Source organism: Macaca fascicularis, chromosome 5, assembly GCF_037993035.2.
Source record: "Macaca fascicularis isolate 582-1 chromosome 5, T2T-MFA8v1.1".
Classification (NCBI taxonomy): Eukaryota; Metazoa; Chordata; class Mammalia; order Primates; family Cercopithecidae; genus Macaca; species Macaca fascicularis.
Window position 1 is genome coordinate 37,131,067 of NC_088379.1, and position 22,436 is coordinate 37,153,502.

At 41.6% G+C, this 22,436-nt stretch overlaps 1 protein-coding gene across 4 annotated transcripts in view; it reads left to right on the forward strand.

The window, feature by feature from the left end:
* The first annotated feature begins 745 nt into the window (after window positions 1-745).
* PGM2 (phosphoglucomutase 2) overlaps window positions 746-22,436 on the forward strand; it is a 35,249-nt gene continuing 13,558 nt past the window's right edge. For 2 of the 4 annotated variants that reach the window (XR_010586785.2, XM_045392238.3), the window contains exons 1-10: window positions 746-891; window positions 4,163-4,330; window positions 8,828-8,934; window positions 11,849-11,933; window positions 14,168-14,251; window positions 14,386-14,579; window positions 18,600-18,789; window positions 19,855-19,952; window positions 21,146-21,326; window positions 21,417-21,510. Coding sequence is in view for 2 of the 4 variants with exons in the window: in XM_045392238.3 (XP_045248173.2) it covers window positions 811-891; window positions 4,163-4,330; window positions 8,828-8,934; window positions 11,849-11,933; window positions 14,168-14,251; window positions 14,386-14,579; window positions 18,600-18,789; window positions 19,855-19,952; window positions 21,146-21,326; window positions 21,417-21,510 (1,282 nt within the window). In the remaining 2 variants the exon portion in view is untranslated. The remainder of the gene's footprint in view (window positions 892-4,162; window positions 4,331-8,827; window positions 8,935-11,848; window positions 11,934-14,167; window positions 14,252-14,385; window positions 14,580-18,599; window positions 18,790-19,854; window positions 19,953-21,145; window positions 21,327-21,416; window positions 21,511-22,436) is intronic. The other 2 variants (XR_012434774.1, XM_074039521.1) reach the window with 1 other exon arrangement.

Sequence of the window (22,436 nt, forward strand, 5' to 3'; positions counted from 1 at the left end):
GTTGTTTCCAGTTTGAGGCTTTTACAAATAATGCTGCTAGAAATATTCCTGCACGTGCCTTTTTATGCTTATGGGTATGCATCTTCTTTATGGCTTGGTGATACCAGCGTCAGGAAGATGTGCTCCTATGTTAGTTTCCATAAGTTTCACGCTACCTTTCACACTTAGAGCTACAATTGATCTGGAATTCAGAGCTGTGTGTGATGAGAGGTAGGGGGCCAATTTCTCTTTTTCTTTTCCCTACGTAGATATCCCGTTGACCCAGCACCATTACCTAAAAATAGTTTCCTCCTGTGCTCTGCAGCCCCGCCTCTGAAATAAATTGTCCATACACGTGTATTTTTGTTTCTGGTCTCTATCGTATATTCCACTGGTCTTCCCACTTTGTTTTTCTTTTTCAATATTTTTTTCTGGCTGTTCTTGACCTTCTGAATTTCTACATAATCTTCAGGCCCCTATCTGGGTGCACTTCCTGGTATCCCAGCATCTGACATGTGCCTGGCGCGCAGCAGGAACTCACGGCTGGCTGTAACCTGGCTGCATCAGAGACCATGGCAAAGCCTTTCATTCGTGCCAGGTTCCAGCAACTCACCCCAGCCGCGCAATTCCTCCGCGCTCACTCCCACCCCCCGTGGCACACCCACAAAAGGCAAGGAGGCGTGCCTGTCGCGGCGCGCGTCACTTTCCCAAGGACCGGCTGGCTCCGCCGCGGCTCTCCCCGCCCCTGCCTCCGCCTCCACCTCTTGGGGCCGGGCCGGAAGAGTGACCTTGCCGCCTACTTCCCTCCGCCGCGGCAGCGCAAGCTCAGCGATGGCGGCCTCAGAAGGCGGCGGTCTAGGCGAGGACGCCCGGCTGGACCGGGAGACGGCCCAGTGGCTGCGCTGGGACAAGGTGAGGGGCGTCAGCAGGCGGGGAGCGCCCGGAGCGGGGCCGGATGCTCCGCCCTCCCCAGGCGCGGCGCTGCGTACCCCGCCTGAGCTGCCTTCCCGCCCCGTGCACCCCGCTTATCTCCCGGGAAGACCCAGGAGGAGGGTGCGGCCGCTGCTAGGCCTCCTTCGGCCTGGCAGGCATGTGGCACGTTCGGAGTTAGGCCGGGAAAGCTTATTCCCGGACGAAACCAGCCATCCGGCCGGCCGGACTGCAAGTTTGGAGTAGAGGAGAGAGCCAGGGTGGTCTAAGCGCGGCCAGACCCTGGACGCTGTCTAGCTGAGGGACGCACGCCTGTCACTGAGACAGCTGGCTCGTGGTCCGTGGTCTGCTGTGCATCCCCATGGACCCATAATCGCTCCGTCCCGCCTATTCCTTTGGCCGCTGAGACCTTTGCTGAGCAGCGTTGTGGTCCGGTCCTCCCATCCTGAGGGCTTGGTTACAAACCAAGGATCCTCCTGGGTGGGCCCGCCTGGCTTCAGGAGTACCCCTTAGAACTTTGACTGCAGAGGAGGAACTCTTTGGACACAGCACGGTTTTCTGTCTCTTCATTCCTTTTCTTAGAGAGAATCAGGAACCCAGCTCTGGACATCACTCCCTCTCTCCTCTCTAACTTGCGTCTCGCCCTTTCTACCTGTTCTCCTGCTTGCTGTTCGGTTTTCTCGGAATGTCCCTCGCTGCTCTCCTCTGCCGAAATTGTTTCTCCCGTTGTGACTCATTTTGTGCCTGAACTTAAATGTGGCTTATGTAGAGAGTCCTTCCTTGGCTCCGAAGTGTAAATTATTTCTCCCTAATATTCACTGTAAACGGGCTGTTATTTTCCTTTCTAGCTCTTACTACAAATGGTAAAAACAAAAAACTCCAAAAACACTTGTTTGTAGGTTTGTTTAATGTCTGTCTCCAGGGCCGACTTCAGGGGCGAGAGACCCCTGCAGTCTCACAGGACTCCCGCTCCTGGAAGGGCCCACTGTTGTTTTAATGTCTTGCTGCCCTGTCTTGAAAATCTTAATGATAAAAAAAGAGGTCACCCATTTTCATTGTGCACTGGACCTCCATAGATTATGTGGCCAGGCCTCTCCGTTCTCACTACCTTGGTTTGTAGGGCCTGGCATAGGCATAGTGCATGACGCCTAGTCGGTCACTGAAATACTTGAATGAACAAAGCAGATTACAAGGTCAGTAGGGGTCAGGTCTTTGTCTTTATTTACTATTCTCCGGCCCCTACAAATAAAATGTCAGCAAATCCCATTTCCAGGATGCTCTTGGCAACTCCTTGGGGGCGTTTTTCTTTTCCTCGGAAGATAACCTTCTGATTCTCAAGGGAAGAAAAATGTTTCCATTTCTGATAACTTGCAATTTGTAGAGTACAGAATTGTTTTGAAGTCAGAGTTCATAATGCACTTTCCCTAAGAAGAAAAAGGAGAAGAAAGCAATCTAATTTCTACACAGTGTTGCATCTGTGTATAGAAAGATTGTATCTCTCTGGGTAGAGATGAGATGTCTTTTTTTTTTTTTTTTTTTTTTTTTACCACTTCTCAAGTTCTATCCTCTGTTAATTTCTTTTTTTGCTTTGAAACTGGCACCTAACTTAGAAGAAGCCCGTTCATTCTCCAGTGAATCTCCCACCAGCTAAAAGCGCTGCAGCCCTCTAGTCTGACTACCCCCTCGCGATTGGCAAGGCACCCTGGCAGGTGCCCTCTGTGTTTCCACCGTGCCCTTCATCCCTGCTGTTTTCTCTGCTGTCACTTTTCGTCACTGCCAGGGCTGATTTTGATCCTGCTCTCCTCTTGACTTCTCATTCTTATCTGTCCGTCTCCTTTGTTTCTCTCAGGCTACTTTCATATATATCAAATTTCATAGATATCATATATATCAAAGACCATATATATAATTGGTCTTTCATACATATCAAAGACCAATTAAGATTTTCCGGACCTACACTGTGAACAAGGGAGAATCACTCGATATTGGATGTGGCAGTGAAGTCCGTGTTTTCTGATTCACTCCACGAATATTTATTGAGCCTCTTTTATGAGCCTCTTTTATGTACCCGATCTGAGCCCTTCTTTGGGGGCAGCTGACAGTCTGATAGGTAAGACTGTGTTCTGTAATTAGTGTCTGAATCTGATAGGTAAGACTGTGTTCTGTAATTAGTGTCTGCTGCTTTTCACCAAAAAAGGTGGGGTTTACTTGATTTCTGTTGAATCTGAAACAATCTGGAAAAGTGGGCTTAATTCCAGAAAGCCAAGGTTGTATTTGCAATAGTATTTCAAAGTTTAATTACATGGCCATGTCCTGCATGACTGCTCATCTAAGTGGATAATGACTGTAAAACAGGAATATAAAGTACTTCCTCTGTTGTTTTCCTGAATTCATAACTTAAAAGCTCGTATGAAATTAATGTGATTGTCATTATTTTTCTCCAACCTTAACATTTTCTGCAACTACCGTACCAAAAAAAAAAAAAAAAAAAAATTGGGCAATGTATGATGAACTTAAATGAATCATGTTAGCGTCTATTTGAAGCAGTTACTGTTATAGAAAAGGCACTAGATTAATGTTTATCTTTCTATTTAAGCAAGTCACTCAATCTCTGAGGCTTCCCCATCTATAAAATTAGGTTTCTGTTATTTGTCTGCGTCTTGGAGATGTTACAATATTCAAACTTGACCAGGTATGTGAATGCCTGGTATGAATTATAAAACATTACAAAAGTAAGGTTTTGATTTAAATTGTGTAATCTCTCTGGAAAATTGGAGGGCATTAGGGAGAAAAATGAACATTTAATCACAACTAAGTGCCAGGTAGAGAAAGATGTTTTACATTAAGTTGAAGTAAACCTCCTTAAAACCTTAAAAATCGAGTAAGGGAGGTTCTAGATTATTCCCATTTTGCAAATGGGGAAACAGAATTTGAGAACTAAATAATCTGCACAAGCGCCTAGAGTTGGCAAGTAGTGTGCTGGGATTCCGTTCTGGGGGTTAGACTCATATGGTAAAACCTCTACTTCTGTTTCTCCAAAAGTGCTTACCTTGACAGGAAAGAAAAGAACACTTACATTATAATGTCAAACTGACTTCATATTTCATATTTCAAAAGCATCAGAAAATTGAAAGGTCTACATATATATATATTTTTTTTTTCCTATGGGTTAGAATAATTGTGGGTTTTTTTACATTTCTTATTTTTCATTCACTTGGGTGTCTCGTTGTATCTATATATTTTTGTTTTGCAGAATTTCTTAACTTTGGAGGCAGTGAAACGACTAATAGCAGAAGGTAATAAAGAAGAACTAGGAAAATGTTTTGGGGCCCGAATGGAGTTTGGGACAGCTGGCCTTCGAGCTGCTATGGGTCCTGGAATTTCTCGTATGAATGACTTGACCATCATCCAGACTACACAGGTACCACATTTTTATAATTCTTAGTAACTCAATGTATCCTCTAGCTCATTTTCTATTTGACAGACCTAATTTGTTCTAATTATGGACATGTCTTATCAGCTTGGCTAGACACAGGAAGTCGCCACCATTTACTCCATAAAGTAAGTTGGTCGAAGTAGCACTTGATCAGGACTCATATAGCCATTCATTCATTCATTCATTCAACACACTTATTGAGTGCCTACTATGTGCCGGTCACTGGGGATATGAGAGTGACTCAAACAAACAGATTCTTTCATGGGGCTTTCCTTCCAGTATAAATGCACCAACTAAACTGACAACTTTTAAGGTTCTATTATTTTTGCCATGGTTACATAGCAAGTGCTAAAAAGCTTTTCTAACTGCTGGAATTACCAAGAGCCTGTTCTCCTTTGTTTTATAGTCTGGATTGAGTCTAAGTTTCCTTGCCTTAACTTGTGAATGTTTTTGTCAGAGTCTAGACCCAGCTTTTAGGAAAGAGATAATTTGACAAAACAGAAGCACTTCCACTGGGTATTGGCAGTACTGTTTATGAGGGAAATGAAATAGAACAGATTATTCTTACCAGTATTTCTTCAGCTTAGACCTGTTAATGATGAATGTCACTTTAATTCTGGGAAAAGAAAGGCTAGAAAAAATTGCCTAATAGTGATTACATGGGCCTCACATATACATCCCAGCATAAAAGGCAGAGCTGGGCATGTTGTAACAAAACTCCAATAAGGAAAGCTCATCTAAGGGTATAGATTTACCATGAGGGCCAGGCACGATGGCTTACACGTGTAATCCCAGCACTTTGGGAGGCTGAGGCAGGCGGATCACTTGCACCTAGGAGTTCAAGACCAGCCTGAGCAACATGGTGAAACCCTGTCTCTACCAAAAATACAAAAATTAGCCAGGCGTGGTGGTGTGCACCTATAATTCCAGCTACTTGGGAGGCTGAGATAGAGGGATTGTTTGAACCTGGAAGGCAAGGTCATAGTGAGTCGACATCATGCCACTGGACTCCAGCCTGGGCAACAGAACAAAACTCTATCTCAGAAAAAAAAAAAAAAAAAAAAAAGATTTGCCATGGGAACTCCTGGTCACAAATTCTTATTAAGCAATAGGGCTCCCTAAGATGCTGGAGGAAAACTTAGAATGGGGTAAGTTCGGGAATCCTATTCGGTTTGTGGATAACATAGGAACTGTGCTGCTGAATAAGGTTGCCTTCTGTGCTTGTTACTAGGGCTATATAACAAATCACTGAAAACATAATGGTTTAAAACAACAGCCACATTTATTTTGCTTACAAATCTGCAATTTTGGTAGAACTCAGTGGGGACAGCTTGTCTCTGCTCCACTCAGTACCATCTGGTCCAGTTTGGAGGCTGGAATCATTTGAAGGGACCTTCATTCACACATCTGAAATTATTACTGCCTATTGGCTGGGATCTTAGCTGGGGCTGGAACCCCTTCATGTGGCCTGAACTTCCTTATAACATGATGGTTGGCTTCCAATGGAGTATCCAGAGAGGGAGAGAGAGAATGTACCAGTTGGAAGCCGTGCTGACTTTTATGACCTAGCTTTGAAAGTGTCACTTCTACCATATTCAGTTTGTTAAAAGTGAGTCAGTAAGGCTGTCTCATATTCAAGGAGAGGGCACATAAATACCCACTTCTCATTGGAGGAGCATTAATGTCACATTGTAAGAGGAACACGTGCGATGGCTTATATTACCGGGGCCATCTTTGGACAATCCAGTTGGTTACACCTGCCATTGGGCCTAATCGTTAGGGATTTCTAAGGGATTGTAGATTAACCTAGAGCTTTTTCCCCTGTATTTTTCTACACCTAGTTTCTGAGAATAATGAAATGTATTCCCGTTAAAGACTGTCTTACCCATTTTTCTCCTAGAATTGGTCTTCTCTGGGGGTAAACCCTGTGGTAAAGAAGATGATCAGTATGCTAAAGGTCATGTAATTCAACCAGACACCACTTGGGGTCATTTTCTGCACGACCCCACCACTCTGAAGTGCTCATTCAGCCTATTCTTGGATACTTATAATAGGAGACAGAGAAATGAAGAGTTAAGAAAGTTTTATCTGAGCAGCAGGTATATCTTTAAAATCTTAGGAGTGGATTCAAAATTAGAGGCAAGAGCATTCCCAGAACAAACAGCCCAGGTTTCTACCCCGTCTTGGGTAGTGTTCCCTGGCAGAATGCTGATAGACAAATACATTGGTAATTTTTCACTCATCAGACTTTCTTGGTGGCATAGGTGCCCTTCCTGCTGGTCTCTGGGTGTGGAGCCTCATTCTGAGGTACCCCAAAGTTTGCCTGGTTCGTTTAAGAAGCAGATGTATGTGATTCAAAAATATGTCAAAGGAAACAGGACAGAGAGACTGGAGGAAACTTTTGTATTGTTTGCCTCATTGATAGAGGTTATCATTTCCTCCTGCCAATTAATTTATGCTGTGTTTATGCTCTATTTTGGATTCTGTGTTCTTAGATTAATTTAGCCATGGCATACCAGTGATGGGAAACTCACTGTCCTCTGCAAGAGGCCATTCTATCTTTGGACCATTCTCATTAAAAGATGGTTTCATTATTTTAAGCCAAAATCTGCCTTTCTGTAGACTTTACATATTGGTCTTAGTTCTACTTTTTGAAGTCATCCAAATAAACATGCTGCTTATGTTTTATAATAACATTTTATTTCTGAAAACCTCCCTCTTCCCCCCACTGAGTCTTTCATCTAGAATAGGAATTCACTTTTCTCTTGGCCATTCTTTCAGGTCCTCATCCTCAGCAGGCCTCTGAGATTTTTAGAGAATCTGGAGGTGTGAATGCTTTTTGCCCCATGGAGCGTTGGGGCCGCAGCTCAAGGGTTGAGCAGGAAGAGGGGTACTGTCACTGTTGTCAGTCTTAGAGTATCAGGCACGTGGGTACCTTCTGGGGAACGCATGAAACCAATACATGTGGCCTTTTTTCCCTGTATCACAGCCTCAGAAGATAATCCCAGTGCAACGTATTTGTCAAGGAAAAGCTAAAGGCATTCTAAATTAGCTTTGCTCTGGCAACAAGGCTGTGATGTATCCCCTCCTACCCAAAATAAAAGTAACAGGTTGGGCATGGTGGCTCATGCCTATAATCCTAGCCCTTTGGGAGGCCAAGGCAGGAGGATTGTTTGAGCCCACGAAATTGAAACCAGCCTGGGCAAAACCAGCCTGGGCAATATGGCAAGACCCCATCTCTACATAAATTGTTTTTTAAAAATTAGCGGGGCATGGTGGCATGTGCCTGTAGTCCCAGCACGTCAGGAGGCTGAGGTGAGACGATTACTTGAGCCTGAGAGATTGAGGCTGCAGTGAACCGTGATCATGTCACTGCACTCCAGCATGGGAGACACAGTGAGACCCCATCTCAAAGGAAAAAGAGTTACATATATTTTAATACGACTTTAGCAAAAGTGAAATAAATAATGTAAAATGAATCATTATTTTTGCCCAGTCTACCAGAGTTTTCTTTGTTTTATATGGCTTTGAAGGAAAATAACAACAAAAATAATGCTTACAACAGCAAATACTTAATATAGTACTTAGTTGGTGTTGAATTCTCAGCACTTTGCATGTTTTCATTCATTTGTTCCTTATGAGGTAGATATTGTTATTCCTGTTTTACAGAGGAGGAAACTAAGGCACCAAGAACTTAAGGAACTTGTCATTTGCTTGTGGGTGGCAGCGTGGAGTACAGATTCACAGATTGTGCTTCTAGAGTGTGTGCTTTTAGGCCCTACACTGAAGCACCTCTCACTAGCCCTGGGTGCAAATCCAGGCTCTGCTACTCGAATATCTGAAACAGGACAAGTCACTGTGCCTCTCTGAGCCTTATTTTAACCATCTATAAAATGGGATTTCTGGTCAGGGGCAGTGGCCCACACCTATAATCCCAGCATTTTGGGAGGTGAAGACAGGAGGATTATTTGACAATAGTTCAAGACCAACCTGGGCAACGTAGCAAGACCCTGTCTCTACAAAAAAATTTTAAAAATTAGTTGGGCCTGGTAGCATGCACTTGTGGTCCTAGCTTCTCAGGAGGCTGAGTTGGGGCAGCGGGGAGGATTGCTTAAGCCCAGGAATTCAAGGTTGCAATGAACTTTGATTGTGCCATTGCAACTCCAGCCTAGGCAACAGAGCAAGACCCTGTCTCTGGAGAAAAAAAAAAAAGTTTTCCTAACAAAGTTGATCTGAGGTTAGACATAACAGCTACTAAGTGATCAATGACTAACACAGTACCTAATACAAAAACACGTAGATAATAAACCAAGCTGTTACTTTCTTATTGTTCAGTTTGCTTTCCTTACTGAGTGAATTTTTCCCCCTCTGCTATAGTGTTCTATGAAATTTGAGAAAACTTAATTTTTGTCCAGTTTTTCTACGTGGTATATGTAAAAATATGTTAAAGCTATGCTTTTTAAATCTATGGCGTATTTGTAGGGATTTTGCAGATACCTGGAAAAACAGTTCAGTGACTTAAAGCAGAAAGGCATCGTGATCAGCTTTGACGCCCGAGCCCATCCATCCAGTGGGGGTAGCAGCAGAAGGTATTGAAACATTTTTACAAAATGATGTTTTTATAATTTATTTTGCAGTTTTATTTTAATCACCATCTCAATTACTTGACTTTAATATATTCATTAGCCTCATTGCTTAACAATAAAAACAATGGGTAACTTCTCTTGGCAAGTTTTAAAGATTCTGGTTTTACATTGGGTTGAGGAAATAAAATTATTTAGACAATTTAGAATGTAATACCTATCTAAACAAAAATTTCTTAAACTGGCAGTAGTATTTCTCCCTCTCATTTGCATTGTTATACATAATTTTTTTAATTTTTTAATTTTTTTATTATACTTTAAGTTCTAGGGTACATGTGCACAACGTGCAGGTTTGTTACATATGTATACATGTGCCATATTGGTGTGCTGCATCCATTAACTTTATACATAATTTTTACCCTGCTGTTCATAAACCTCCTGACCCCCTTCCCACTCTTGAATGCCCACATCAAGCTACATTTCTGAAACATTCTCAAATCAGTGGGACTCTATTATGTAGCTGTAGGCATATGATGCTGATGGTGATAATGATAACAGTAATAGCAGCAATCATTGGAGTGCTGATTATGAACCAGACACTTACGTATTTACTCATTCTATCCTCACAGCAACCTGTAAGGTATGCACTTTTATCTCTTTACCCTGAGATTATAATGTGAAAGCAGGAGTCGCAATTTAAAACTAAGGAGGCTAGTACCAGGGGTCAGCAAACTTTTTCTCTAAAGGGCAAATAGTGGATATCGTACACATTGCATATCACATGATTCCCATCACCACTATAAAGCAGAGAAACATCCATAGACAATGCATAAACACAGGAGCATGGCAGTGTTCCCGTAAAACTTTATTTACAAAATGGGCTGTAGTTACCAACCCCTGCCCTTAACCGTGTTACATAACCCTCTTTTTCACTTGAACACTTCCTCTGTTACGATGAATTTTTAATCCTTCCAGAGTATCAGTATTAGTAGTATCTTAGCATTATACATATTGAATATTAATGAAAAGTCTCATTAACTTTACAGAGCTGGATGAGTTTATAGAGTCCTATATTTGCCCATCAGGAGCTTCCAATCTAAGACAGAAGCACTCGTGGGGACAAACGTGTGGCCGTGAGGAGGGGTGCATAGCCAGAGAAAATCACCAGGCGGCATCAGCCCCAGGTTGAACTCAGGGGCATACGATTTTTAGTCTTTAGCTTTGCAGCTCAAAAATGTGGTTTTTGTCAGTAAAGCAGAGAAAAGTTATAGCTCTGGGGGGTAGATGCACATAAACTACATTCACAAGAGAATGATGTATAAACTAGCATATCAGCTTGTCATTTACAGTTAGTGGATGTACGGTTAGAACTAAATCATGACCATGTTCCTCTGCCACCCCAGGGCAGGTCAGATCCTTTGCTCAGAGCATGCACAGTGCTTATATGTGGCTAAATCTGCCTGCTGAGCTTCTTAAATTTCTTCATTTTAAGCTGACTGCCCTGCTTCTGGTTGATACAACCTTCAGAGATATGTTAACATTATCAGTTAAGGTACAGATTTTTTTGCCCTTGGCCTTAGGGCCCTATCATTTCCTTAAAGTGAGTGATGTTACTGATTTAAGCTTATGGTTCAAGTCTCAGAGTTTGATGGGATGGGATAGAGTGGAACGCAAGGCTACTCTCTATTACCTACAAGGCGTGAGACATTTAGACATCATAACATAAGTGTTTAACCAACACATGGTAAGATACTCATAATGAGTGAATGGAACCTTCGTAAGGAGTTGGAAACTATTTCAGTTTCTGAATTTCGCCCAAAGAAATGTTTATTCTTTAATCTTCCAATTTTAAATATCTAGTGGGGAACGTAAGCAGTGACTGTTAAGTATATGCAGAGAACGCATCGCATTTTTTTGTGCACATTTGTAACAGAGAGAGAGAGAGTGGAAATCTGCTCTTTGTGCCCCAGGCAGCCTTCAGAATACTGTTCGATGAAGCTGGTGCTCAAGAAGTATTTGGGGAGAGGATGAATGATCTGATTGTTTAACCCACAAGGATGGTATAATGTTGTTCATTCTGAGTAAATTGCTCATTTATTTGTGGTAATGTATTTTACACCAGCTTGAAGGAAGATTTCATGCCATTTTCTGTGTCTTGCCCTGAGCAAGTTTCTGTGGAAGTTGAGAAAAATGTCAAATAATTAAGTTTTCTTTCAAAGGCTGATTGGAACCAAGATGTATATATGTGTATGGGTGTGTGTGTGTGTGTGTGTGTGTGTTTGTGTGTATATACACACATGCATACTCCAGGATGTCTTATATTTCAAATAAAGCAATCTCTAATCAATTTCCAGTCTGTGTGGTGTACACTGGATTGTGATAGGCTTAGGCGGGGATTTTCAGCCTCTGCTCTGTTGACATGTGGCTGGGTGATTTTTTTGTGGTTGTAGGGCATATTGTAAGATGTTTGGTAGCACCCCTGACCTCTCCCTACTATCTGCCAGTAGCAACTCTCTCTGTTCCCCAGTGTGACAAGCAAAAATGTTTCCAGACATTTCAGATGCCTGGAAGGAGAAGGTGCAGACTTGCCCTGGCTGAGAACCACTGAGATACATGGAGAGCTGAAAGGCTGGGATGCAGCCTGGCTCCGCCACTAAGGGGCTGTTAGACCCAGGGAAAGAGGCCTGGCCTTTCTTGACTTTAGTGCCATTTCTGTAAAACAAAAGAGTGAAATGAGATGACTCCTGAGAGTCCTTCAGCTTTACTGTCCCATGCCAGGGTTAAGATTGTAATAAATGCTGTCCTTGATCTGGCTGCTGCATTCACCTGAAGAACATTCAGCATTCATTCCCTTCTTTCCATCTCTCACAGTCCTGATCACTCAACTCTCCTTTTCTTCCCTGTCACTCTGCATTCGCAGGTTTGCCCGACTTGCTGCAACCACGTTTATCAGTCAGGGGATTCCTGTGTACCTCTTTTCTGATATAACGCCAACCCCCTTTGTGGTAAGTAGCCATTTCCTTTCATAATTTCCTGTTACATGATCAGGGATGGGACTTGGCTGAATTTGACAGTCTTTAGGGCTATTGGGATTGGACTGTTTGAATGACAGAGGAGCTCCTTGGCATGTATGAGGCATTTTCTTTTCTCTCCTGGAATGTTTCTCCCACATCCTAGTAATATTTCTCTGGTATTCAACTTTTGATTCATTGGAATTGGTTTTTTTAAAGTGCAGTTTTCCTTTTGTTTGCATTCTAAGGATATTTGAGTGAGTTAGCAAAAAAAAAAATTTTTTTTTGAGACAGAGTCTCGCTTGTTGCCCAGGCTGGAGTGCGATGGTGCAATCTTGGCGCACTGTAACCTCCATCTCCTGGGTTCAAGTAATTCTCCTACCTCAGCCTCCCAAGTAGCTGGGATTACAGGCACCTGCCACCACGCCCAGCTAGTTTTTGCATTTTTAGTAGAAATGAGGTTTCACCACATTGGCCATGCTAGTCTCGAACTCCTGACCTCAGGTCATCCGCCCGCCTTGGCCTCCCAAAGAGCTGGTATTACAGGCGTGAGTCACCGTGCCTGGCCTTTTCTCTGTTTTTAAATTTGGTTTGTAGTTGTTTTTCTCAGCTATCACAATTAAGAAACTTCTTGGGTCAAAATCTGAATTCACCTCAAACCCTGTCTTGTCATGAATATTTTTGACAAGCTGGCGCACCCCTGTTTTATACAAATGTTTTATTCTAAATACTATTCATGGCTAGTACAGAGAGCATGCTCGGCATGTTTGAGTAAGACTTTTATCAAATCCTTTGTGTAGCACAATCTAAAGAAAAGACAGTAGGGACTAAGACAGCTGTTGCTTTGACATAGACAAAACTTTTAAGAGCTGGGCCAGATGCTGAAGATACGTTTTGAAAAATGTGATTTGGATGCAGTTACTTGCATCTAGTAGAAATGAGACTGTATCGCTACGGAAGGAGATTCCAACTCATTTTGTGTTTGCTGGCTCTAGTGCACTGACAGGTAGATGCAGCACCCCTAGGCTGTAAATAACCTGGTACACACTCTATTCACATCTAAATGTAGTTCAAGTTTCATTGTTTGATGGAAAAATTGTCATGTATTCAAGCATCCTAATTACCTTCTGTACTAAGCGTTAATAGCTATTAATTTTATGTCAGACATGAATTGAACCAGTGTGTCATGATCCTTTGTCCACACTGAGGAGTCCTTCTCCTCTTTTCTTTGGCCCAGGACACCTGAGACATGTGACATAACTTCCAGGGGATTGAGTGACTGCAGTGATTCTTGGTGGGAGGGTGGAGGGGACAGACAATTTAAATCTCAGGTTGCCTGTGTATAATCAATGTCATTTGCCATAATGGGGGAATAATCCAGCCCCTTCTCCCATTTTGGGAAGTAGTAGAGATGGGAGCTAAGTTGAAATATAAATAACCCTGGAGTGAGAGATAAATGAGCAATGTGTAAGAGCATTCTCCATTACCTCAACTTTTTTTTTGAGACAGAGTTTCACTTTTGTCTCAAAAAGAGTTAGGGCTGGAGTGCCGTGGCACGATCTCGGCTCACTGCAACCCCCGCCTCCCGGGTTCAAGTGATTCTCCTGCCTCAGCCTCCCAAGTTGCTGAGATTACAGGCGCCTGCCACCATGCCTGACTAATTCTTTTGTATTTTTGGTAGAGACAGGGTTTCACCATGTTGGCCAGGCTGGTCTTGAACTCCTGACCTCAAGTGATCCACCTGTCTCGGCCTCTCAAAGTGGTGGGATTATAGGCGTGAGCCGTCACCCCCAGCCCCTCAGTATTTTTCTCAACCTTTTCCTTAAAAGCAGATGAGAGAGGAGAAGAGGGAGAAGCAGTTGGAGGGAGTAAACTGAATCCACAAACTTCTGTCTCAGGTAGAAGCCTTGAAAGCATTGGAATGGAGGCTTAGACCATTGTTGTGTTTGAAGAATTTTCTAGCTCAACCAAGTAGAAGATGGAATGAGAAGGCACTGAGGAAATTACTCACCTTTCTTATTAGGAAATGCATCCTGGAATTTTGAGCAGTCAGTTAGTTCTAAGGGTAGTTGCATACTGCTGGGGTGTGGCTCAGAAATACTATGCTATTTATATATTACATTTATTAAAAGGGAGCAAGTTGGCATGAACAATATAAAATAGACATTTTAAGGATGTCTGCTTTTTTTGTTAAAACCTGTTTGTTCTTGTTTCCTGCTATGTTACAGCCCTTCACGGTATTGCGCTTGAAACTTTGTGCTGGAATCATGATAACTGCATCTCACAATCCAAAGCAGGATAATGGTTATAAGGTATTTTCCTTTTTCTACTCCACACATACATCCTTCTGTAGGAATCCTATATCTGTATTCTTTGGGACCACGGGCAATAGGTGCCTTATTTCCATTAACTGTAAACCTTCTGAATGTGTTCCTGGGTTCTCTAGGTCTATTGGGATAATGGAGCTCAGATCATCTCTCCTCATGATAAAGGGATTTCTCAAGCTATTGAAGAAAACCTAGAACCGTGGCCTCAAGCTTGGGACGACTCTTTAATTGATAGCAGTCCACTTCTTCACAATCCCAGTGCTTCCATCAATAATGACTACTTTGAGGACCTTAAAAAGTACTGTTTCCACAGGTAAACGAATTGTGTCTTCACTGGCCTTGAGTGAGTGAAGTTTATGTGATTCAGCCAAATTCTATCAGTGTTCATGAAGTTTTTCTCTTTAACTGGTTCATGTGCTTCAGCTGTGTCTGATTTTATTTTATTTTGTTTACTTATTTTGAGACAGAGTCTCACTCTGTCACCCAGGCTGGAGTGCAGTGGCACGATCTTGGCTCACTACAACCTCTGCCTTCTAGATTCAAGCGATTCTTGTGCCTCAGCCTCCCAAATAGCTGGGATTACAGGTGTGAGCCACTGCACCCAGCTAGTTTTTTTGTATTTTTAATAGAAACAAGGTATTGTGGCATGTTGGCCAGGCTAGTCTTGAACTCCTGGCCTCAAGTGATCCACCGGCCTTGGCCTCCCAAAGTGCTGGGATTCCAGGTGTGAGCCACCATGCCCAACCAGCCGCATCCTATTTTAGAGGCTGTAGATCAGGCCTTGGCAAACTTTTCTTAAAGGGATAGATAGTAAATATTTTTGGCTTTGAGGACCACATGGACTCTTTCTCAACTACTCAACTCTGCTGTTTTAGTACAAAAGCCGTCATAGATGAAATGTCAGTGAAGGAGTGCAGACGGAAATGGTGGCTTGCCCATAGGCCTTAGTTTGCTGACCTCCTATAGATTCCGTACATGTATGTGATTCATACATATTCATACATGTCAGTGTGCATGTGTGTGTGTACATATATATGTATGTTTTAAAAACTTGCTTAAAAGTCTTGAATAGGAAACACTGGTATTTTTCTATCTTTCCAAAAATTTTCTGTGCATGTGCAAGCATATATATATATATGTGTAATATACTTCAAAACCATAAATGGGAATATAGTGTGTGTGTGTGGTTTGTTCTGTGCCCTTTTCCCCCCAATTAATTTGTCACGGACACCTCCCTATGTTAGTCCCTATTAGTCCCGACTTTCTGTCTTAAAGGCTGCTGCACCGGTGGGTTTAACTCAGTGACGCAGACTCAGTCCTTACCGTAAGGTAGGAAGTGGTCTAGCAGAGTGACAGTAGTGTCTTCTTGAGTATGCTGTAGGTCCCACCCCTCCTGATTGTCCCCCTAGCAAGAAACCATGGATTCAAAGAAACTGAACTTGTAGGTGTCTTTGATATTGTATTTGTTGGATCAGCTGATGGTGTCCACTCCAGTGCAGAGTATGAAAGCCCAGTCCCTCCTGAAGGGAGCAGCCACGCCAGCTGAGTGTTGCCCACATGAAAATATGGGTCCCAGTTGCCAGATCATCTGTGTTCTCCTGTTCCCAAAAAAACCGGAAACCTGCATTTTGTGTGTGAAATCTCCTAATTCCTACATGTTGTACCATTTTTTTCAATGGTGTGTAGTCCAGACAAAACACATCTGTGAACTTTCCCTCTGCCCCTCTGATTTAACTTCACGAAAAATGAAGCATTTCTGGTTTTCCACTCCCAGTAGCTCGGGAGTCAACCCCCCTTGTGAACAGTTGCTTGAGAGTGTGTGGGTGTGTGTGCGCGCGCGCGCGCGCACGTGCATGTGTGTGCGCATGCGTAACCGTAAGGTAACTTTCTGGCATCAGAATTGTCTATGCATTCGCAAAGTTGATAGTGCTTAGCAAATTGACCGCCAAAAATATACCAGTTGGTGCTCCCACCAGCAGTAGATGGTGACAGCATATGATATCTACATTTCCTCCTGCGCCGTGATCCAGTTTCTCATTTTTCCTGATTTCCTAGTTGAAAGTAATAGCTCACTTTTATTTGTATTCTTTAACCTATATATTTCTATGTATTTGTTCACCTTTTATATTTATAAACATCTTTGTTTATAATATACATATATACATATAATATATACATATAAAATATATATAATATATGTTTGTTAGATGTTTCTCTTCTGTTTTCTTTGGAATTTTTTATTGAAACTCTTTGCTGAACTGTTCACAAATTTGTATAGTATTTATTAATCTTATTTTATAGCTTCTGTGTTTTATGTCACGCTTAGGAAGACACGCTCTGTAACAAAATTATTAAAGTAACACAAAAAATTTCCCTTGTTCTTTCTCTAGAACTTTCATGTTTGTGTTTTATAATATTTCAATCTTCTGTTTCATTAGTGATTTTTAATTTTATATGGGGCATGAAGTAGGAAAGCAGATTATAGGTTTTTTTCTAAAAGGTTTGCGGTTGTACCAACATCAATGGAAGAATCTTTTTTTTTTTTTTGACTAATTGGAAAGGTCACCTTTATGAAACAATTTCTAACGTTAATCAAGTGCTTATTACATATCAGATAGCTGCTGGAGGCCCTTCACATGTAATTTTTTTTCTTTTTTTTAAGACAGGGTCTCACATTGTCACCCAGGCTGGAGTGCAGTGGCATGATCTTGGCTCACTGCGGCCTTGACCTCCCAGGTTCAGGGAATGCTCCTGCCTCAGCCCTCCAAGTAGCTGGGACTACAGTTGTGCACCACCATGCCCTCCTAATTTTTTTGTATTTTTTTTGTAGATATGGGGTTTCACCATGTTGCCCAGGCTGGTCTTGTATTCCTGAGCTCAAGCAATCCACCAGCCTTGGCCTCCCAAAGTGCTAGGATTAGAGGAGTGGGCCACTGTGCCCGGTCAACATGTAATTTCATTTTAATCCTCAGAGTAATGCCAGTAAATTATAGTATATTATCATGCATGTTATAGATGAGAAAACTATAAGGAAGAGTGGTTAATAGCCAACAGTCACACAGCTTATGGATGGCCGAGCCCCAGGATTTAAATTCAGACTCTGACTCCAGAGCATGTTAACCACTTCTGTGTTCATTTCCCATTTCAAATTAGATTAACTTCTGAATTCTCTATTCTGTTCCTTTAATCTGCCTTTTTCTATCTAGTACCAAGCTGTTTTAATTACTATAGGTTTATTATGTTTTTTAAAATCCAAGAGAGTTGTTTTTCCAGATTTTTCCTCCCTAATCTTACGTATTTATTTTCCCAGATGCATTTTATTTTCAGGGTATGCTTGTTTTAAACCATGATTCTCTTAGACAACACCGTGTTCATTTATTCATTCCCAAAAGAAATGGATAGTAACCTAAGATTCCAGTCATCAGAGCATTGGAAGTTTTTAAGCCTTTTATTTTTTGTAACTTCTCTTGTTAATTTTGATATCTGTTGTTAGTCTGTATGAAGTCCCTAAGTCATGGCATGGTATCAAACAGGATTGTTACTTGGCAAACAAAAAGTTTTATTTATTATTATTATTATTATTTTTAATATTTTTTTTCCTGAGATGGAGTTACGCTCTTGTTGCCCAGGCTGGAGTGCAATGGCACCATCTCGGCTCACTGCAACCTCCGCCTCCCAGGTTCAAGCGATTCTCCTGCCTCAGTGTCCCAAGTAGCTGGGATTACAGGCATGCACCACCATGCCCGGCTAATTTTGTATGTTTAGTAGAGATGAGGTTTCTCCATGTTGGTGAGGCTGGTTTTGAACTCCTCACCTCAGGTGATCCGCCCGCCTTGGCCTCCCAAAGTAAAAGTTTTATTTTTTATATCTTTATGTATGGGATAACCCAACACATTTTGTTAAAAAGGACATTTTTAAAATCATTTCTGAAGCTGATAAAAGGCATTTGGGAACCTGTCGCTTTGGGGATGTATGGGTGTGTGGAGCCTTGGAACTGTCCCGGGCTGACTCTGGCACTGTCGGGGCACCTATCAGGCCAGCAGTGAATCTCATGTAGGAACATGAGCTTGAGGTTCTTCTTTGTATCTCACTCTAGATGGGATACATAAAACCTGAAATAATCAGATTTGCTGAAAATAACTACAGAGTAGAATTTAAAACTTGAGTATGTTGAGGGAGGGAATATATATATCTGGGAGAGAATGGATACGTTTTGTTTTTTTGAAATGGAATTAGAAAGATATTCAGTTGTCTTGTACATTCTTGCAAACCTTGCAGTTTTGAGAGCCCTGTTTCTACCTTTTATCATTTTCCACTGTGTGTCTGATTCTAGGAGCGTGAACAGGGAAACGAAGGTGAAGTTCGTGCACACCTCTGTCCATGGGGTGGGTCATAACTTTGTGCAGTCAGCTTTCAAGGCTTTTGACCTTGTTCCTCCTGAGGCTGTTCCTGAACAGAAAGATCCGGATCCTGAGTTTCCAACGGTGAAATACCCGAATCCCGAAGAGGGGAAAGGTGTCTTGGTAACCTAATTTTTTTTTAAATTATGAAATCTGCTTTTATATTCAAAACTATTACTGTCAAGTAAAATACATTTTATGTTTTTTCATTGTGCTGAAGAAAAACTAATTTCGGTGTGGAAATATGTATATAGGGCTGGGTGCAGCGTCTCATGCCTGTAATCCCAGCACTTTGGGAGACCAAGGCAGGCGGATCACTTGAGGTCAGGTGTTCGAGAACAGCCTGGCCAACATGGCGAAACTCCGTCTCTACTAAAAATACAAAAATTAGTTGGGTGTGGTGGTACATGCCTGTTATCCCAGCTACTTGGGAGGCTGAGGCATTAGAGTTGTTTGAACCTGGGAGACGGAGGTTGCAGTGAGCTGAGATTGCACCACTGCACTCCAACCTGGGTGACAGAGCGAGACTCTGTCTCAAAAAAGAAAAAAGGAAATATGTATATCTGTTAGTCATTCATTTCTTAAAGGATCTTTCAAATTAAACACCCCAGGATCAGGATATGAGAACTGAGCTCTAAATGGTGCTTCAAATTCAATTAATTTAATTTAATTTAATTTGCCGTGTCTCCTTAATGCCAAAAAGAAGCAGTAATAGAGTGAAATTTTATCAGGTTATGATTTTTATTTCTTGTCATTTTTCTGATATGAAGAAGTGTTGCTTACAGTATGGTTCCTATAACATTTTTAAATGTTGGGGTAGCAGTGGTATTCAGAGAATCAGTTTATTGTGTTTTATTTGTGAGGCTGATCACACGGCAATGCCCGGAAATACCAGTCCAACCACACACCTACTGGCACATGCGCAGCGGGCACACTGGTAGGCTTGGTTCACACACCGATGCTCCCATTATCTGACCTCTGACTTAGGAAGATACTATGTGGCCAACCAAGACCAGCTGTAGCTTTTGTTTGCTAAATTTCACTTCTGGAGCTGGTCTTGGTTGGTCCTATATTATCTTTCTAAGAGCGGAAAGACCTCTTGAGTTCTTAAGGAGCTGAATGTTTTTAAAGACTACCATATGCTCGATTCTTGATTAAATAATCTTTTATTTTCATATTCTTCTTCAGACTTTATCTTTTGCTTTGGCTGACAAAACCAAGGCCAGAATTGTTTTAGCAAATGACCCGGATGCTGATAGACTTGCTGTGGCAGAAAAGCAAGACAGGTAAAATTAATTGTGATTACCTCTATTATAGAACATATGAAGGATGATCTCTTCATTGGTAAAATGTTCCTGGGGAGATGAGACCTATTTGGAAACATTTCCCATTTATTTTGCAAATGATCGTTTCACTGAACCTCCTGTGGAGTCTTCTGATGGAGAGAAGATAGAGATCTAGTGTAGGGGGAGGTTACGTGATTGGCAAGCATAATGCAGAGTAAATCAACCCAGTATGTGTTTCAAATTGAAACTCCTATTTGGGAACTTCTCATTTTATAATTGATTTTATTATAAGTAATGTCTCAGTGTCTAATGAGGGTAAAGCACTTTGGAGCTAGCTGTGTGCTTCAGTATTTGCTGAGGGGTTTAGGAGGGAGCTGTATCTTCAAGGAGATGCTGAATTTAGTTTGGACAGACCAGGGAGGAATTCCTGTGGGGTATCGGCACAGTGTTTAAGACAAGTCTGACCAGAGAGTTTGAACAAAGGAGAAGTAAGTACGTGGGGCCTAAAGTTGAAAGGTAGGCAGCGCCCAAGCTATTTTGGGTGTCAGTTAGCCTATGTGATGTTTTGGGGGCAGGAGGGTGCTGCTGCTGAAATGGCAGGGTGTTTAGATTGTGATAAAACAGATTCCATTCTATGTCAGTGTTGAGAAAGTTAAGCTAAGGTGATACATCCTGATAGATGAGATTTACTTTTAGCCATCTGGACTGCCAAGAGAAGCAGAAATCGCACACCTTTTCTCTGATGTTCTGACCATTTAGGACCGAGCTTGATCTTAAGTGGTACTGAGCTGTCCCGTCTCAGAATCAGCAACACTAACCAGTCCAGAAATTGAGATAGCAAAAGTTACTCTGTATATGGGGGATCTTGCCAGCATATTTGTTATATTTAAAACCAAAGGCTTTGCCAAAGATTAATATAGAGCCATTGTGTGTCATGTCTGACATACTTATTTTATACAGTCTTCAAAGAGAGGATGTCTGTTCAGGCAAACTGGCTGATATATATGGTAGCTGCTCAGATGTTTGTAAAATGGCAGTTACATTTCTGACCAGTTATTTAAAGATGATGAATAACAAGAACAGCCTTGCAGAAAATACTTTGAGGCTTTGTTTGCTAAATTGTTTTATCCCCATGACACTCTAGAGTCTTCCTTAAGATAATGGAAAAGAATAGTTGTTTTTTTTTCTTTCAGTGGTGAATGGAGGGTGTTTTCAGGCAATGAGTTGGGGGCCCTCTTGGGCTGGTGGCTTTTTACATCTTGGAAAGAGAAGAACCAGGATCGCGGTGCTCTCAAAGACACGTACATGTTGTCCAGCACCGTCTCCTCTAAAATCTTGCGGGCCATTGCCTTAAAGGAAGGTTTTCATTTTGAGGTAAGTTGTTTCTGGGATTCACTCATTTTCCTTTCATCTGCTCTGTAGAAGATCTAAGACATGTCTTTCTCATTTTGATTATCCCTTTAGGAAACATTAACTGGCTTTAAGTGGATGGGAAACAGAGCCAAACAGCTAATGGACCAGGGGAAAACGGTCTTGTTTGCATTTGAAGAAGCTATTGGTAAGAAGTGATTATGAACATTAAGGAATTGGTTACAAAGCAAAAGGAAAAGTTTGCATTTGGATTCAAACCGGTTTATTTTGCTTCTCCAGCACTCAGGTTGAATGTCGAACTGTCCTACTCCAAAATTGACATCTCAGATGATTTACAGCAAAAAGTAATGTCTTAAAAATAACCAAGTCATTCATGTCAGAATCCTTGGCCTGAATGACTGAGAACAGTGATATTGTATGCATGACTGCCAGTATATGGACTTTGGGAGGTGTGATGTTTCCTCCACTGTGGTGTCTAATATCCAGGCCTAAACCCTGTGGTATTTAAAGTCCATCCTCCTCCGAAAGTGCTAATGAGGATCTATGCTAGGGTCTATGCAGAGGAAGGGAGAAGGAAGGCATAGTTCGCTGCTGTCATCAAGATGATAGTCACCCAAAAGGATGAACCAGGTCCAGCCAGAATGACAGAAAAACCCTTGTCCTAAACTGTCAATATAAATGAACAGAAAGGAGAGCTAGCTATAGAAATTTGAAATTCACATTGTACCAAATGCTTTTAAGCTATTAATTTAGTAAAAACTATTATGCATTAGATTTGTTTATATTCATTTGTATATTCTCTGCGACACTAACACACGATTTAACTGATTAGAGAAAGTGTCATCGCTCAGGTTCTGCTCGTTTATTGTCAGATTTGGCAGACTTGTCTTTCCATAGATTTTTACTTTAGAAAAGATTTTCTTACATTCATTTATCAAGTATTAATTGCATGTCTATTACCCAGTGACTCTAAAAGAAATGATGGCACTGACCTTAGCCTACAGCAGCTTTGATAGATTTAGTGAAGTAATCACACACAAGAGTATAGGCCAGATGTCAAAATGAATAATGTAACTAACAAATACTATTGGGATTCAAAGAAGGAAGAGATAT